This window comes from Gekko japonicus, unplaced genomic scaffold (assembly GCF_001447785.1).
Source record: "Gekko japonicus isolate JY-2015 unplaced genomic scaffold, Gekko_japonicus_V1.1 scaffold3532, whole genome shotgun sequence".
Lineage (NCBI taxonomy): Eukaryota > Metazoa > Chordata > Lepidosauria > Squamata > Gekkonidae > Gekko > Gekko japonicus.
This window is the reverse complement of record NW_015168152.1, coordinates 74,149-93,126: the sequence shown is the minus strand read 5'-3', so window position 1 is coordinate 93,126 and position 18,978 is coordinate 74,149. Positions and strand designations below refer to the sequence as shown.

Sequence of the window (18,978 nt, the reverse complement as noted above, 5' to 3'; positions counted from 1 at the left end):
GGGAAGCCTGGGAAGAGTTTAGGAAGGAGAGGGCTGCCGTCACACTGAAACGGTGGGTGTACATGTATTAACCGTCTAGCCCTTTTCTTTTCGCTTCTCCTCTGTGACCCTCAGATATGAATCGACAGGTGTCAGCGATGCACGGGAAAAAGTGGTACTTCTGGATGAGGATGACGACCTGTGGGTGCAGCTACGCCACATGCACATTGCTGACGTGTCCAAGTGAGCACTCGTCCCTTTGCGCGCGCGCACACGCACACACAAGCCTTCCGCTCTGACTAGCCTATACGCATCTGAGTTGGCCTTTTCTGTCACTGTAGCACCACTTCCCCGGGGGCTGCTTCAGTTCAGGTTTCAAAGAAGGCAGCCTTCCCCCCCCCCCCACCTTCCAGCACTGGTGTCCTCTGAGCTGCCTGGAGTCCCATCTACCCTCAGCCACGTGGAACTCTGTCCTTTGTCGCAGAGGCTCGAGTCCCATTGTTGTGGGGTGTTCTGTTCAGCTCCAGCTCCTCCTGATATAACTTCCTTCCACAGGAAAGTGACTGAGCTCCTCCGTACCTTTTGTGAGAGCAAGAGACTCACCACGGACAAGGTAATGCCGCCGGGCCTGTATCTGTTTCTTCTTCGCCTTCCGTGGAATTCCAAAAGGGGTCACGTACGGTTCCCAAGCGATGTTTTTCCAGTCAGCTTATGTGACAAGATCTAAGTTTCAACATAAGAACAGTGTTATGCACTTTCATCTCATTCTGTGGACCTTCTGTGTAGAGAATCAGTACTCCCAAAACAAGATTTCTTTGCTATATGGCAAGAACACAGGGCCTTTTCTGTTTTGCCAGTCCTTTGGCTGAGGCAGTGGACGTCCAAGCCATCTTGTAGTATGAATGGGAATATAAAGATTTTTTCCTTTTTGATTGATCATATTTTTTCTGGTTTTATAGATTCCTTTTATAAGTAAGATTCTATAAGGATGTAATGAAAACCTACTAAATAGTAGGCCTTTCCCTTCTAGGTTAGATTATTTTTTAGCTGATGCTAGCTGGTCCTAGCAGACAAGAAAACAACATTCTTATAGAAGATAGGTATAGAGTTCATGGTTTCTTAATTGTTTAGGGTAAAGCTTTGCAGTGTCTGGGTCAAAATGGATTTTAGCTTCGTATCAGAAAAAATACCTTTTGTTTGGATATAAACAATCCTTGGCTAATATTATTCAGGTTAGGTTAAGTAAACACTTAAGATATTATGTAGGTACACCCGGAAAATCTAAAGCAACTAAATGTAGGTACACCCGGGAAATCTACAGCAACTAAATAAATAAATACTTGGCTTGGGCGAGAACAAAATATGGGCAATTGTTAAATGGAAAAATCTTGACCCTGGAAAGGTAGAACAGGATAGTAGATGTGAATCCAAAAGAGAGATGTTTCTTGAAGCAGTTTAAGGGGGGGAGGGAACAGCTTTGTCACAGGGAAAACTGTCAATAGGCAAGGGATAAGGGAGCCATCCGCGTTCTCACTGATCACAAGGCATAGATAGATGGATATGATTATGAACCTCTAAAGTATTTTATTTATTCATTCATTCTGTTTTCTTAGCCGTTTGAAAGCAAGAAATTGCAAGTAGATAAATAGTTACCACTTTGGTGGGAGGGTAACAGCGTTCCATGCGCCTTGGTGTCTCGTCATGCCGGCCACATGACCACAGATACGTCTTTGTAACAGCGCTGGCTCTTCGGCTTGGAAACGGAGATGAGCACTGCATCCCTAGAGTCGGACTCGACTGCCTTTCGAGCAAGAGAGACCCTTTACCTTTACCTCCCTGCAAAGTGTGCTCAGAGCGGCTTACTAGGTCACATAAGTATCATGATAAAAACAAGAAATAAGGGTCTGAATCCAGACGTTTAGAATTCCATACTTAAAAAGCCAAAGTAGAAGTCACCACAAAAGTAACACACAAATAGAACCTTCTGAGCGGTGTCATGGGATGTTAAGCTACTGACTCCTGGGCTGAGCTTACTACAGTAACTGACTTAAGGCCAAAATGGACATTACGGGTGACATGAGGAGGGTCACAGCTGCCAGAACCGACTCTTAAGTCACGCGGGGATTAACCTTTAAGAACCACTCTGTCACTGTGTTGTGCCTCCAAAAGTTGCAAGAGGAAGGGACAGCCTTGAGGTTTACCTCCCATGACATTTTCACCAACAAGAAATGGCCATGGAGGGAGGCAGCTATTGTCTCTTCTTCTGGCTCCATGGGTCCATCCAAGCGCAGGAGAGAAACATTAAACCCTTCCTGGATCCCAGTGCCAGGAGTCAACATCAGGGGAAAACCTCGACCTCTGTCCCTTGTTGTTGAACCTCCGGAGCAGGGGTGACCAAACTGTGGTTCGGGAGCCGCATGTGGCTCTTTCACACATGTTGTGTCGCTCCCGGCAGGGCGGCTGGGAAAGTGAAGGGGAGGCACGCCTCCCCGATCGGTCTTTCCTTCCCCAGCCAGTGTTCTTTCCACCTTTTTTTTCTCTTTTCCTTCCTTCCTTCCTTCCTTCCTTCCTTCCTTCCTTCCTTCCTTCCTTCCTTCCTTCTCTCTTTCCTTTCCTTCCCCCTCCTTCACTTCCCCATCTATTTGCTTTCTTTGTTTCTCTCTCGTTCTCTCTTTTCACCTCTTTCATTCTTTCTTTTCACCTCTCTCTCTCTTTCTCTCAGACAAATAAATATCATTAGCAAACAAATACATATTATTGGACAAATAAATACCATTATCAATATCTGTTTTTACCCCCTTTTTGTTTTTGGCAGTCTCATTTAACGTTAATAAAAAGTGTGTGTGATATTTGTCTTGCGGCTCTCAGACATCTGACGTTTATTCTGTGTGGCTCTTAACATTAGGCAAGTTTGGCCACCCCTGCTCCAGAGGAACTGGTTGGCTACTGTGTGAAACAGGAGGCTGGACTAAATGGCCCTCTGGTCTGATCCAGCAGGGCTCTTCTTATATTTTCCTTCTGCGTTGTAGGGTGTGGAGCCACCTACCGTGATGGGAGAGGTTTTTAAAGGGTAGTCCCAGCACGAATGTGTGACTGAGAGGTCTCTGGTGTCTGTGATTCATCTTGTGTCACACAAATGTGTATCTTAGTCCTCAAGCAAGCATGCTGTGCGTGCAACACTGTTGAAGTAGCTGACCTGACACTTTAAGACAGGGACTTTCGTTGCTTGAAGTCCTGCATTCAGTTTCATGGAGCATCTGGAGTGTTTCCAGGTGTTCCAGGAATCTTGAGCTAGGGCAGGCTTCACTGAGATGGATGCCTCTACCCTCAGGTCTTTAGGATATGAAAGGCTGGTGATCGGCAATCTCCAGTTCTTGTTTCTGCTTTGTGGGTAATGTCTGTTGCATTTACTGCATTTTCGGTTTCTATCCCAGGCCAATATTAAAGACTTGTCACAGATCCTGAAGAAGATGCCCCAATATCAGAAAGAGCTTCACAAGGTAAAGTGGTCAAGAAACTGGGGCCTGATTATGGGCTGCTGGGACGAACTCCCTTATTTCTGGATATGTGGTGATTTGTTCCTTCACTCTGTTACAAGTTGGAGCGGTCTTATTTTTCACTGACACTGTTTGACCAGGAGCCCACCCAGTTCGTCCTTCTGTCACACACCCAGCCACTTATTGATGAGACCTTTTTATAAATGTTAGTCTCCGTGGCTTTTCATGAACATCGCCCTTTTTTTGCGATGAATCTTGTGGTTTAACTCTGTCAGATGTTTCACTTTGTCAGACACTGAGGCACTCGGGACTGGGAACAATTAAAACAGTTGACAATTTTATTTACAAAGACAGTCAGGCAGGGAATATATATATATATATATATACATGGAAAAGCTGGTGCTTGTGGATACCTAGGTGCAAATGGTATACTTCAGCTTTAGGTTAGTTCCTTTACAATCGTTCCTTTTAGATGCCACAGTGCACAACACTCTCTCTACAAACTCAGCCCTTATGCTGTTCTAGACAGCCAGTTTTTGTGTGGGTTTCTCCACCTTCTCCACTCTCCACCTTCACAGAGAAATACCGCTGTTGTGCCTTAGCTTTGATTTTGGACATCCACTAGTCCAATAAACACTCCTGGCAGACACTAAATCCCCTAAACCAGGCTCTTTCTGCAGCAGGGTATAATTTCTAAGTGAGAGGAATGTGTATCTCTTATTTAACCACTAGGAGCATTTTCCTTTTTATGACTCCTTAGTTTTCACTGAGCCCAAGCCTGGAGTCCGTCACATCTGCTTGTTCTTTTCTGAGTTAAACGTGGAGATGCAGGAGGGAGAGAAGCCACTTCTACCTTCATTTAGGTAGTTGGGGTGGGACCGCACGCTGTTCTGCAGCCTGGTTCCTGAAGGGGTTAACCAATGTGAAAGGCAGGAGTCTGGAAATGTCATCCTGGGACCTGCGGGGGGAAAACCCTATTTCAACAAGCTCAACAGTGCTTTGGCAAGCATAGGAGCTGAGTATATTGCGGTGATGTCCATTCCAGCTCCACAGTTCTATCCATGTAATAACTAGCTAGATATCCCACAGGTCCTCCAACCTCTAGCACTAGTTTGCTTGTGGGCATTACTGTTCCTGAGGAATTTCCGTGTAGAGGTACGACTGGTGCTTCTGTGCATGCAGACCGCTTTCGAGTTACTTTGCCGGGTGTCGCATGTTTTGAGTTGGTGCTGGGTTCAAACGATGCAAAGACGACAGGACACAAGTCTGCAGGAAGCTGTCTGAATCCTCTCGGCTTCCCAGCCCCCTTCCTCTCTCCCTGCGTAGAGGAAAGTTACGAGCATTCTAGCATCCTTAAGGAATGTGTGTGTGTGTGTGTGTGTGTGTGTGTGTGTAAGCTCTGTTATCTCTGCCAAGGTCACACTGACTGCGTAGGCAATCACCAGACTTCTCATGCTGTTAGCACACAAATACTTTCGGGTTCCCAATTTCCAGGCAGGAGAATAATGGATCCGTCTGCACTGCTTTCCTACAGTCGCATACTCACAGTGGATCAGGTTTGTGGGACTGTGTGCAAGGGTAGGGAAATCAAAGCGTCATGAAAACCCTCTTTTCTTTTTCTCCTGATTCTAGCCCTTAAGGCTGCATCGATGGGCTTGCGAGTACGTGAACAGCCTCTCCAAGTCATCCAAGAGGCTCGGGAGGCTTTCCCCATGTCTGAGTCGTCATTGCCCTGTTTTACTGCTTGCTTGTGCCCCTGAGTAGCAGGAGGAGAATAAACGATGCAAAAAAGAGGCAAACAAGACTTGCTTAACTTGCAGGATTTGGGTTGTCTCGGTGACGAATCGTTCTGTCTGCTTTGTAGTCGATAACAGCCCCGTGACTTCCGTAGGGGCCACCTCAAATTCTGCTATTGGCTCAAGGATCTGGCTTAGGGTTGCCAAGTCTTATTTTCGCCGCAGCAGGGGACTCCCGGCTGGTGGCTGGAGTGTGCACGCAGCATCCACATCACTTGGAAGTGACGCAACCATGCCGGGCATGCTGGCGGCGGGGCCACAACCATCCAAGGGAAAACCATAGAGTTTTCCCTCGGACAACTGTGGCCCCGCCCCCAGCATGCCCGGCGTGGTTGCGTCACTTCCTGGTGACGTGCACGTCGGGGTGGGGTTCCCCCCAGGGCCCGATCTGTCGGTGGCGGGGAACGGGCCTCGGGCGGGGGTTTCCCCACCCCCCCAGGGAGACTTGGCAAGCCTAATCTGGCTGCCCCCCAAGCAGATAAGTTCGCCTGTGGAGGAAGAGCGAGGAATAGTTTAAGACTGTGGCTGATTACCTAACCTGATCCGTGTACCCTTCTCCTCCACCCTGCAGTATTCCACACACCTGCACCTGGCCGAGGACTGTATGAATAACTTCAAGGGCCCTGTGGAGAAGCTCTGTGGTGTGGAGCAGGTGAGCATGTTAAAGAGGCCACTGCTGGAGACTCAGCCATGGTTTGGTTTATGTCTGGTTCCAGGTGATGTCTGAGTGCAGGCATCCCAGAAACTCGGGTGGTTCGATGGGTGCAGAACTAAAATGCTGAACCAGTCTTTGCGCCTCGTTAGCTGTAGTTTGCACTGACTGTGGCTTGTCATGATGTCTAAGTACAAGACACCTCAGTTTGCTCAGTAGCATCAGCCTCCTGCATACACTAAGGCTGCTTTCACAACTTTGGATAGTGCACTTTTCAAAACACTTCAGCCACTGTTTGCAGTGGTGGCTAAAATGCATTATCCCATGTGTGTGAAAGCATCCACTGCAAAACAACTGCTAGCGGTGGCTCCTCTAGAGGGAATATGTGCTCCAGAGATCACAGCCACGCCCAGGGCTCTTTTTGTAGCAGGAACTCCTTTGCATATTAGGCCACACACCCCTGATGTAGCCAATCCTCCAAGAGCTTACAGTAGCCCCTGTAAGAAGAGCTCTGTAAGCTCTTGGAGGATTGGCTAGATTTGCGGTGTGTGGCCTAAGAGTTCCTGCTACAAAAAGAGCCCAAAAGGCAAGAAAATAGCAAAGGGCTGTGTTAGCCTGATTTCCCAGGTCAACCCCTTGGCTGCGAGAGAGATCTTTTTATTTTTGCTCTAGAGAGGACATTACTTCCAGGAAAGGAAAAGACCAAACACACTTGCAAGTTTATAAAGTTTATTTGAACGTAATTCTTAACAAAGGCCTTCTTCCATAACCACTTTCAGAGGTTTGTTAGCCAAACTGCTTTATCTACAGCAGCTGGCAAATTTTACTCTGGGTATTTGCCAGCTATACCAAGGTCCAGTCCACCACAAGGGTTTGCCAGTAAAAGGAATCGAGGCTGGTGTTTCCAAAATAATCTGTCTTTTACTTAAGGATATATAAATCACATACAAACAATACTGAAGCACACACACACTCAATCAAGTTCCTTAGGAATACAGAGTTACAAAGAATCACTTTTGCATTCACAGGTGGGGTGATAGAGAGCAATACTTATCTGTCCTGAAGCTTGTCAGTTCCAATGAAGAATGGATGGGGAGAAAAGAATTCTAGGGGAATTGAACACACAGCTAGAACCAGCCAGCTTGTGTGGGTCTCTTGACTGCAGATTAAGAGATCAAGTGGATTCAAGGGTTTGGAATAGAGAGCTGGACAAAAGAGGAGTTTAAAAGCAGACGGGGTGATGGGGGAAGGCGGCTAGCAAGGGCCAAAGGACTGGCCTTGAGTGAAGCGGAGTGAAGCAGCTAGCTAGATTGGGAGGGCTGACGGCCCTCGACCAAGAGTGTGGAGGAGGCTAGGCTCATCATCTCCCTACTCCCGTTCTCTTCTCATGTGTCGCAGTTGACCAACCACAAACAGGTGGCAAACTTAGTGCCGGCAGCCTGGCAGTGCATGGGAACAGGGGATGATATCCCGTGATTATTTTTGAGGTGGGAAAGGAGGCAAGGGAATAGACTAACCAGGGTTTATGAACAAACTGAGGCCTGCCATCTGTGGCAGACAAAGCCACTCCTTGTGGAATAAGCCCTTGTCAAACTACAGCCAGGAGCAGTTGAGAAGCTCTGAGAAAGCCGTAAGGCTCTCCCAGTACTCAGGCCAGGCAGACACACACAGTAAATGTACCACCTGCTAAGGTAAAGGTAAAGGATTCCCTTGCTCGAAAGCCAGTCGAATCCGACTCTGGGGTTGCGGTGCTCATCTCCGTTTCCAAGCCGAAGAGCCAGCGCTGTCCGAAGACGTTTCCGTGGTCATGTGGCCGGCATGACTAAACACCAAGGCGCACGGAACGCTGTGACCTTCCCACCGAAGCGGTACCTTTTTATCTACTTGCAATTTCTTGCTTTCGAACTGCTAGGTTGGCAGGAGCTGGAACTAGAGACGGGAGCTCACTCCGTCATGCGGCACACTCGGGTCTCGAACTGCTGAACTACCGACCTTCCACAGCCTGCAGTTCAGCGTCTTAACCACTTGAGCCACCGCAGCTCCTGTGCCATCTGCTACTCTTGGTTAATACTCTGCTCTTATCTTGGGAGGTGATAGGAGTGTTGCTCTTTGGCAACCCTGTTGAATTCTTGCTCTTCAAAACAACTGAAAAAAAAGGGGGGGGGATCTCTGTCTCCTAGGACCTAGCCACGGGTACAGATGTGGATGGAGAGAAGGTCAAAAATCCCATGAAGAACATTGTGCCAATTGTCCTGGATCCCAGTGTGTCGGCATTTGACAAGATTCGCATTATCCTGCTCTGCATCTTTCTCCAGAATGGTATTCCCTGTTCCCTTTCTCCCCTCTGAGCGACTATAGGGGGCTGAGGTTTAGCGAAGGAAGAGTATGATTTCATGTAGCCTTTTGTTCTTGCCCTTGGCAGAAAGACACCAACCTGGCTTGTGCCTCCTGGTTGCCTGTGCTAAGCTCAGGTGTGCTAGGGATGCTGTCTTCCAAACACAGGAGCCTATGATTGGTGTAGTGGTTAAGTGTGCAGACTCTAATCTGGGAGAACCGGGTTTGATTCCCCACTCCTCCACTTGCACCTGCTGATGTGACCTTGGGTCAGTCACAAGCTCTGGCACAGCTATCCTTGAAAAAGAGCAGTTTGTCTCAGAGTTCTCTCAGCCCCACCCACCTCACAGGGTGTCTGTTGTGGGGAGGGGGAGGGAAAGGAGTTTGTAAGCCGCTCTGAGACCCCCAAGTGAAGGGCGGGGTATAAATCCAATCTCTTCTTCTTCTTCTTTTTCTTCCTCCTAACCCCATCAATATATGTTACATCTTGGATAATTGTGTACAACATATTTATAGTGGGAGGGGGGACCAGGCTTGGGGGTGAAGGATAGAGAGTCCCATACTCTGGCGACTCAGGTGAGGCATAGACTCCTTGAGTGCTGTTCCTGAGCTGTCTTCCCTTGGCATAGGCATCAACGAAGAGAACCTTCTGAAACTCATCCAGCATGCCAACATACAGCAGGAGAGAGACGTCCTCTACAATATGCACTGCCTGGGCGCCCCCATCATGCCAGAGGTATTTTAATCTGCACACCACATCATACGTGCTATGTAGACATTTCTACCAGGGCTTTCTGAGGAACTAGAGCCGTGTCACGGAATGCGTATCATATCGCCAGTTTGATTTGGGGGCCGTGGAAAATGCCGGCGGTATGAGGGGAAGGAGAAATAATTTCTGGGCTTCCTGTTGAAGGAGGATTCCGCTGAGGGAGAGGTGCGGTTGCTGTTATGTCCGCTGGTCTCTCTTTTTGCTCAACCTGCTCTTTTTCTCTCTTGCCACCTCTCTTTGGCCAGAACACCTGGACCCAGCTAGGTAAGCCATCCACCTCTTTGCGGCCTTTGACATTCCTACCGCATTCCTTTCCTGCTCTTCAACCCATACCCCAAGCCCCACCCAAAGCCCTTACGGTGTGACTCACTCATGACTGATTCTCTCCTCACAGGACAGTGGGCAAATGAAACCTGTGAGGAAAGTGAGGTTGGAATCTACCTACCAGCTCTCTCGGTGGATCCCCATTCTTAAGGACGTCATGGAGGTAAGCAGGGACCCAGAGGAAGGGATGTTCAGGGAGGGAGAGATGATCCTTACCTCACTTGTCACGGGGCTTCAGGGATTCACGTCCGAGAGCATCTACCTCTAGAGAGGAAGAGCAGCCGTGGAGGAGGAGGAGGAGGAGGAGGAGGAGGAGGCGGCCTCAGGCCTTCCTGGGGCCGCAGCACTCCAACGCGGGCCCTGGGACACCAATGACGGGCCTCTTAGGGCCTTCCCAGGGCCACAGTGGTCCAGCACAGGCCCCGGGACGCCGACGACAGGCCTCTGGCCTTCCCAGGGCCACAGCACTCCAGCGCGGGCCCCAAGAGGCTGACAATGGGCGCTCCAGCACGGGCCCCAGGAGGCCGACAACAGGCAGCAGCGTGGGGACCTTGGGGCGGGGCTTGCTGCCACCACCATTTGTGCCAGCTCCGGCCCCAAAAGACCCCTGCAGCAATGGCAAGGAAGAAGGAGACACCCACACTTGTGCCTAGCTTTACTTCGCCTGGCAAGTATAGCAGGCCACAGAATTCTTATTGCTTCCCATGAGCCAGTCAAAAAGTTAAGTTACGCCATCCCCCAGCAACTCTTTTACATGTGCTCTGGCCACATCTGTCCCAAGACAAGTTAACTTTCGAATGCACATATGAAGAAAGGGCTTAAACGAGGTTCGCAGTCCTTGCTAGCTCCAGTGTGACTTCTTGACACAACTCCCATTTTGATGTTTATATGTTGTTTAGCCAGCAATTACCTACTGAACAATCGTTTAGTAGATCGTTCCCAGATGTTCATTGAGCAAGAGATTTTCATAGGTGCCTTAGCTAGTTTGACTACAAATTTATCTTTTGGTTCCATATACTTATCCAGAGGGTTCCAGCGAATGGCTGTGTCTCGTTTATCCAGAATTAAAGCATATCTTCTTCTTAATCTTCAGGCCTCCTTTACAACCTTCCCCCATATCAGTGTGTTCAGGGAGGGAGAGATGATCCTTGCCTCACTTGTCATGGGGCTTCAGGGATTCACTGCTGAGAGCATCTACCTCTAGAGAGGCAGAGCAGCTGTGTAAGAGATAGGCTGGTTGAGAACATTGGTCAAGGTGAGAAGTAGTAGGACCCAAAGAGCACTGGTCCCTTGTAGCATGTAAAACAAAATTTTTGTGTTCTTGTAGCACAGAACCAGGAGCATAGGAAGGAACTTCCTTCTTTCTCATTCTTCTTCCCAGTATGGGTGTCCCACGATCTTAAGGAAATCAGTTCTGCAGGTTTGGGGAACAGAGTGGTAGGAGGCCATTGTGCACTAAAGGGTTCCAGTGAATGGCTGTGTCTAGTTTATCCAGAACTTAGCAAATCTTCTTCATCTGCAGGCCTCCTTTACAACCTTCTCATATCAGTATAACCTCTGAGCCTTTAATTCCTTAGCCAAGTTCTTGGACCCCTGAATTCCAGGGATCATGGGTAACATGAATAAAATGCTTTGAAATTACATATTTGATCCCATTTCCTACAAAAATGTGCAAGCGCTTTAAGGTGGAGACTGCAGGTCAGCGTACCAATAGTGAAGAGCCAGTTTGGTGTAGTGGTTAAGTGCGCGGACTCTAATCTGGGAGAACCGGGTTTGATTCCCCACTCCTCCACTTGCAGCTGCTGGATGACCTTGGGCAAGCCATAGTTCTGTCAGAGCTGTTCTCTCAAGGACAGTTCTTAGGAGAGCTCTCTCAGCCCCACCTACCTCACAGGGTGTCTGTTGTGGGGTGGGGAAGGGAAAGGAGTTTGTAGACCACTCTGAGACTCCTTTGGGTAGTGAAGGGCGGGGGGTATAAATCCAGTCTCCTCTTCTCCTTCTTCTGAAGTCCATGAACCCTTGCATTGCCCTTCCTTGGTGCTTTCAAGCAGCATGGATTGCATTTTACTTGATCCTCGCTGTCTTCTTTTCCTCTGCTCCTCATCAGGGATTGCCTTGTTTTGGATGTTCTCTCATAGGTGACTCTTCTAGGTACGCTCTGACTTAATTTGTGTGATGGCCACTCCTGCATCGCAGGATATGGAATTTTTCAGCCATCCTGGTCTGGACTGTGTTTCCTTTGCTATGATTTTGATATCGCCCTCTGACCTAGCTTCAGTCCAGTAGTTAATCCACTCAAGGGGGCCTTCTCATTGGCCCACCTCCCAGCCAGCTCCATGGATCTTTGTGAGAACGGCTGCATGAAATGTTAAGCCCCCACTCTAAAAAGTCAATGAAGAGGATTAATGTGAAAGTCCCTATTATAAAGCATTACTTTGTTATCATATAGTCTAGGCTTGTTCGTAGATCCAGCATGCGTGCCAGTGAGCTGAGATTTGCCTAGCAATGATCCCATCTCCTAGAGCAGGGGTGTCGAACTGTTTTATGATGGCCGGATCGGACATAAATCAGACCTCGTTGGGCTGGGCCATGCATGTCATAAAATGTAATACCAGGTAGCGGAGATATAAACTATATAAAGGACACAAACACAAAGGGGTTTTTTTAACTTAAAAACATGCTTAAAACATTAGCACTCTTGCAATATGTTGTTTATCTAACAGTCTCTGATAACTGACACCTCTTGCTCTGAATTATTGTATCAAAATGCCTGTGCTGTTGCAGTCTTGAGTATGCTGTTCAGGTGTGTATCTGTAAGCTGCAAACGCAGCAGCAGCAGAATAGAAGAAGAAGCAGAAGACAGCCAGTTCCACTGCGGGCCTGATAGAAGCCCTCCGGGGGCCTGATCTGGGCTGCATGTCTGACACCCTGTCCTAGAGGCTGATCTGTGCTTTGAGAAAGGAGAACAAGGGTACTTCTGCCCCCAGAATCTTGAAATTAAGGGTGAATCAACTGGCAGTTTAAGATGTCTTATATAATCTACTTTATCTTCCTTTCTGTGTTGTTGAGTTAGCCTTCCAGTTTGGTGTAGTGGTTAAGTGCGTGGACTCTAATCTGGGAGAACCAGGTTTGATTCCCCACTCCTCCACATGCAGCTGTTGGATGACTTTGGGCAAGCCATAGTTCTGTCAGAGCTGTTCTTGAAAAAGAGCAGTTTCTGTCAAGAGATCTCTCAGCCCCACCTACCTCCCAGGGTGTCTGTTGTGGGGAGGGGAAGGAGTTTGTAAGCCTCTCTGAGACTCCAAATGAAGGGTGGGGTATAAATCCAATTTCTTCTTCTTCTTCTTCTTCCCACACTGTTCCAGAATTCAGAAGCTGAGTTTACCCTTGCCTTTTCTTCTCCAGTCTGCTGAATGGCTCATCTTGTACCGTGGCCTCTTTTTGAAGTCACTTTGGACGACGTAATGCACCCTGGAGTCTTATTTATTTCTTCCATGAACGTAGGAACCTGACCTCACCTGTCCTCTGTGTTCTCGCAGGATGCCATTGAAGACAAGCTGGACAAGAAGTCGTGGCCTTATGTGTCTTGCCCTGCCCCAGGCCCCAGCTCTCAAGCTGCTGTGAGGTGAGCAAAAGCGTCACCATTTGTGATCCCACCACCACAGCCAACACACACACGAAAGCATGGATTTTAATCTGTGTTCCGGATGTTGGTGTTAGATCTCCTTTTAGGGAGGAAAATGGGGCTCAAGAGCAATAGATCTACATCTGCAGGTATGAAGACTCTTTTCTCCAAGAGTCTACTATTTCCTCCCTCTGGCTGGCGTGCTGCAGGAGACATGGCAGCGCGTCGCCTAGGAAATTTGACTTCCCAGGGAGGTGTCGGAGGGTAAATCGAAACTTAGAGAAGAACTCCGCCCATCTGAGTTGCTTAGCGTTTAGGTTCCGGGGAGTGCGTAACTCTTCTAATTCTTATGGTTTGTCCATACCGCAAATGGCACCCTGGCTCTCTCTAACCAATGCGGCCAAGTGGTTAGAGCTACCTTAATGGCTCCGGCTTTTTTGTCCCAAACCGCCCAGTTATGTTCCGTGGAACTGAATTTTTTTTATACATAAGCCAAAGGGTGGAGCCTCCCATCTTCCTCCTTTTGCAGGACAGCCCCCCCATAGCCATATTTGATCTGTCGACTTGGATTACAAAAGGCTTATTTTCATCGGGGTGGTGTAAAATGGGCTCAGAGGTGAACAGCTCTTTGAGTTTGTCAAAAGCCTGCTGGCACTCAGAGGTCCAATCTAGTTTGGCAGTGGGCTTAGTGCATTCTTGCCCCTTGCCTTTAGTCTTTAATAGGTCTGTGAGGGGCAAGCTTACTTGCGTGAAGTTGGGGATGAAGGTGTGGTGGAAGTTCAGGAACCCCAAAAAGTATTGGAGCTGCCTCTGGGTGCGTGGGGCCTCCCATCCCGAAATATCTGCTACTTTGTGGGGGTCCATACCCAGCCCCTTCCCCAAAATCTGATCACCCAAGAAGTTCACCTCCTCCTTATGGAACTCACATTTGGAGAGTTTAGCAAAAAGCTGATGCTTGTACAGAGTCTCAAGAACCTCCCTCACCAAAGTCACGTGTGAGTCCTTATCTTGTGAATAAAGATATCATCAAGATATACCCCTTTGAACAGGTTCCAAAGTGCTTCATGTAAGTAGGATGGCTGAAGGTATTCCTCTTCAATCAGAAACCAGGCTTTCTTTTTTAAAAAAAAATAATTAAATAATTTATTGTTTTAATTTGTCAATACAGAAATTAATATCAGAAAAGCTTCAAATTGTTTAAAGTACCTCAGAATACAATATTCTGAAACTATGTCAATGTACTTTATACAACCTAACAATTTTACAGAAAGATCCTCTATTAAGCATAAAATCATTATCCTAATGAGTTAAGAAAGTAATAGATGCACTGCATAGTATAAAATATTTTTTAACTGAGCAGCCAAAAAATATGATTTTCGATCGCGGAGAGCTAGTCCTTCCATTTTTGTAGGGGGTGTTAGTAGGTTGTGATTTATACGAGGAGGGGTTTTTTGCCCCACAAAAAAGTCTTCCATAGATATTGCCAAAATTGGAATTCCTTCACTGGTATGGGTAGATTTTGAAAAAGGACACATCCAACTTCTTAGTGCATGTGCAGTTAACACTGCATTGAATACCATGGTCTGAAGCAAAAGGACACTGGAGCAATGTGCGCAATATTGGACTCACGGGGGAGCCGGTCTTACCGGGAGCAGCCGGTCTCTCTCAACTGTCTCTAGCTATCAGTTTTCTTGTAACTGTTCCCTAATGCGCATGTGCATCTCTCTCCCATAGTGCCCGCTTTGGTCACTGGCACAAGACCAAGACGGCAACCGAGTACCGGACAGGACCCCGCCTCATTATCTTTGTGCTAGGGGGAGTTACCATGTCAGAGATGCGCTGTGCTTATGAAGTCACAGAGGCCACTGATGGCAAGTGGGAGGTGCTGATTGGTAAGTGTGGCAGTGGTGGGCATGACTAAGGGCAAAGCTAGCTCTTCAGGGCAGGGACGATTTAGGAGTGTCAGTGACACTGGGAATGCACATCAAGGAAGAAGAAGAGATATTGCTGCATGTGTTGGGATGTGTTATTGCCACTAGAAGAGAATAGAATCATAGAGTTGGAAGGGGCCATATAGACCATCTAGTCCAACCCCCTGCTCAGTGCAGGACCAGCCTAAAGCATCTCTGACAAATATTCATCCACCCTCTTCTTGAAAGCTGCCAGTGAAGGGGAGCCAACCACCTCCCTAGGCAGAAGGATGTTCATGTCAGCCAGGGACCAAAAAGAAATCCATGCCACTAATGTCAGGCTGTGTATTCAGACACGTTATCTGGGAATAAATAAAAACTTTCTACAAATGGGTGTAGAGAGTACAGCAGTACACCTGCCAAGCAAATCTGGCCTGGGGTAATTCTTTTGCTGTGGAGGGAAAGATTGGCTTTAAATGTCTGCTGCTTGTTTCTGACCAAACTGTTTTTGACTTCGTGTATCAACTTTCTAGATTTAGCTTTGTTGGGTATTGCCATCTCCCTTGCATGTCCTAATATTGTTGGATTAAAATGTGCTCCAAACTGTGTCAGAACTCACAGAAGAAATTTAATATGTTGTTAAAGGTTTTCGCAGCCAGAGTTCATTAGTTGTAGTAGATTTTCTGGGCTGTATGGCCGTGGTCTTGGCACTGTAGGACCTGACGGTTCACCAGCAGCTGTGACTGGCATCCTCAGAGGTATAACACAGAAGGATGGAGTACTCTCTGTGTCAAGGTGAGAAGAACAATGGTAGGTGGGGTAGGGCTGGGAGCGGCAGCACCCAGTCCACCCCGAGACGACAAAAGCAAGAAGAAAGGGAAGAAAGGCAGAGATGTTAAGAAGAAATGTTTATGTTACACTATATAATCTTGCATTGTTAACAAGCTTAATTTTACGCATATCATAACATTGGAATAGAATTTTTACTCTTAACTTGAATAGGAGAAAAAACTTCGACTTAAGATAACATCTATTATCATTTATGGTCGTTGTGTAGCTGTATTTTTAGTTAGTGTGTAGTTATGTAGGATTATGTAGAAAATAAAATTTAAAAATTTATATACAAAAAAAGGAAGATGGGGTAGGGCTGAGTCATTATCCTGGGGAATTCCTTACAAGATAATGGCTCAGCCCTGCCCCACCTTCCTGAATAGATATAAATTACCCGCCTACCATTTTTCTTCTCACCTTGACACAGAGAGTACTCCATCTTTCTGTGTTATACCTCTGAGGATGCCAGTCAACAGCTGCTGGCGAAGCGTCAGGTCCTACCGTGCCAAGACCACGGCCAGACAACCCGGAAAAATCTACAACCACTAAAGAAGACATTTACTTGCTACATCCTTCCCAAAGGGTTGGAGGCACAAACCAGTTGGCTTTGGATATGCTTACCATCGCAGCCGTGGCCCACTGTGGTGTGGGAAGTGGCAAGTGAAAGTGACTTTGGTGGGTACTGGCAGCGAGGCTCAGTCTTCTGCCAGTGCAGTTATGACTACTTCTGTGTGTCCTGCAGCAGAGGCTTTAGTGTAGCTGCCAGCAGACCCAGCCGAGCTCACGTGCGCATGGACTGTGATGGGGTTCCTGCGGTAATCCTGCACACTTTTTTTCCTTCTTGGCTGCACAGGCTCATCCCACATTCTGACACCCAAGCAGTTCCTGGAAGACGTGCGCCACCTGACCGAGCAGACTCCACTGAAGTCCTAGGAGGACCCTTGGCTCCCAGGAGACTTGCTGACACCAGCGCCATCTATTTATCTGCTGGGATAAAGTTGTTCTCCACCGGATTCCTACTCTCATGCATCCATCTCTGCTTCTGTCCTTTTAAAGACTAGCCCTCCACTTCTTCCCTCCTTAATGAATGAGCCTGACCTTGGAGGATTTTGTCGAAGACTCAGGCTGAGGATGGGTCCAGCTACCTACTACTGGGAGACCAGTTTGGTGTAGTGGTTGAGTGCGCGGACTGTAATCTGGGAGAACCGGATTCAATTCCCCACTCCTCCACTTGCACCTGGCTTTGGGCACGCCCTAGTTCTGTCAGAGCTGTCCTTGAGAGCGGTTTCTGCCAGAGCTCTCTCAGCCCCACCTGCCTCACAGGGTGTCTGTTGTGGGGAAGGGGAAGGGAAAGGAGTTTGCACGTCACTCTGAGACTCCTTTGGGTAGCGAAGGGCAGGGTATAAACCCAATCTCTTCTTCTTCTACAACTATGAGTTCCTTTTGCCCCCTTTCCTTCTGACCCCCCCCCCAAAAATAGGGGAGGGGAGGAGCAGCTGCATACTTGATAATGCTTCTGATGAAATTGAGGAGAGCTTCAAGGGGAAAGAGCTGCTTTTGACGCCTCTCCTCACTGTTTTGCGGTTTTCGGGCCCCACTAAGAAACTGGGGGGGGTGGGGGGGGTGTAAAGAAAAATTGCCCACCGTGAGGGAGAAAAATGCCTGAGGATGTTGAGAAAAACTGTATGGATGAATTCAAGACCATTCCACTGACAAAATCCTTGTGGGGAAAAGAACAGTAGAGGTAGTAGCCATCCCTGGATGCTCACCACTGCACCGCCTAACAGTGCTGTTGACAGCTGGTGCAAAGTCAGGGTTGCGCCTCCTACTTCAGAGTGACATCTCCGCACAGGATTGTGTATACTTTTTGTGTTGTATATCTCTAACAATGAAGTACAGAGTCTGTAAAATAAATGTGAAAAAGTAAGCCTCTCTGCATAATCTGTTTTGCATTCTGAAGTCAAAAAGGGTAATAATTCGGACTGGGCAGCGCAACAAACTGAAGCCTGCAGCCGGATGAAATGTCCTAAGACAATATATGGGGGTCTTACTCTTTTCCACCCCTTTATCGTTTTATGTAGACCTCCCTGGCACCGTATCACTTCATTTGAGAAGCCCATAGGTCAAACCCTCCTGTCACGGGCTGGGGTGCCAGTCAAAGGGAGTCCAGAACAAGCCAAGGTCAGGAGCCAAGAAGACAGTGCAGAGTCCAAAGCCAAGCCGGGGTCAAGAGCCAGGAACACAGAGCCAAGTCCAAAATCACTAGCCAGAAGCATAGTCCAAAGCCAAGCCGGGGTCAAGAGCCAGGAACACAGAGCCACGTCCAAAATCACTAGCCTGAAGCATAGTCCAAAGCCAAGCCAGGGTCAAGAGCCAGGAACACAGAGCCACGTCCAAAATCACTAGCCAGAAGCATAGTCCAAAGCCAAGCCAGGGTCAAGAGCCAGGAACACAGAGCCAAGTCCAAAATCACTAGCCAGAAGCATAGTCCAAAGCCAAGCCGGGGTCAAGAGCCAGGAACACAGAGCCAAGTCCAAAATCACTAGCCTGAAGCATAGTCCAAAGCCAAGCTGGGGTCAGGAGCCAGGAACACAGAGCCGTAGTCCAAAGCCGGGGGGTCCAAACGTCTAGGTGCAAGAGCCAAGCCGAAGTGGATGCAAGCAGTACGAAGCTGGCTTGTTGCTTCCATGAAGAGTACTGCCCAGAGTGTGGAGTTAAATGCTGTCACCAATTAGCCAGCTGCACGATCGCCCAAGTTCCTGTTAAAACTCTGGGCTAGCTGAGCGCCTCCCTTGTAGCCTGGCCTCTCTTCGCTTGGTTGCTAAGTTTTGCCGGAGTTGCTCCCTTAAACGAGTCACATGTGGGAGTGAGTCAGGAGGACTTTCAGCTTGCAGTTCTTCCTTCTTATCTGGGCCAGGTGTGAAGACTGCTGTTGCAGGCACTTGCCCAGCTATCCTCCTCTGCTGCTTCAGAGGGGCTAGCTGTGGTTTCTGCAGGCTCCGTCAGCTCATCCTCATCCACGCCCATGACACCTCCTCTGCCTGTGGAAAGCTAGCATGTCAAGGAGAAATATTCTAGCCTATGCTTCTCCTGATGCATTAGCTTTCTGTTTAGAGTGTAAGCATTAGCTTTCTGCTGTAGAGTGGAAGGGCAACCAAACATGCAGGGGCCCATCTGCATTCTGTAGTAGTGTAGCTGCAAGACGATCGCACCAGATAAACTTTTCAAAATATGTACTTTGGCTTCTAGGGTTTTTTTTGT

At 48.0% G+C, this 18,978-nt stretch overlaps 1 protein-coding gene across 1 annotated transcript in view; it reads left to right on the top strand.

The window, feature by feature from the left end:
* Positions 1-16,933, top strand: part of LOC107113603 (syntaxin-binding protein 2-like) — a 53,669-nt gene extending 36,736 nt beyond the window's left edge. The window contains exons 10-19 of the mRNA XM_015414950.1: positions 88-222; positions 535-592; positions 3,414-3,479; positions 5,844-5,924; positions 8,105-8,243; positions 8,888-8,994; positions 9,422-9,514; positions 12,891-12,976; positions 14,711-14,868; positions 16,571-16,933. Coding sequence (XP_015270436.1) covers positions 88-222; positions 535-592; positions 3,414-3,479; positions 5,844-5,924; positions 8,105-8,243; positions 8,888-8,994; positions 9,422-9,514; positions 12,891-12,976; positions 14,711-14,868; positions 16,571-16,650 — 1,003 coding nt within the window. The 3' untranslated portion in view covers positions 16,651-16,933. The remainder of the gene's footprint in view (positions 1-87; positions 223-534; positions 593-3,413; positions 3,480-5,843; positions 5,925-8,104; positions 8,244-8,887; positions 8,995-9,421; positions 9,515-12,890; positions 12,977-14,710; positions 14,869-16,570) is intronic.
* Positions 16,934-18,978: the final 2,045 nt, after the last annotated feature.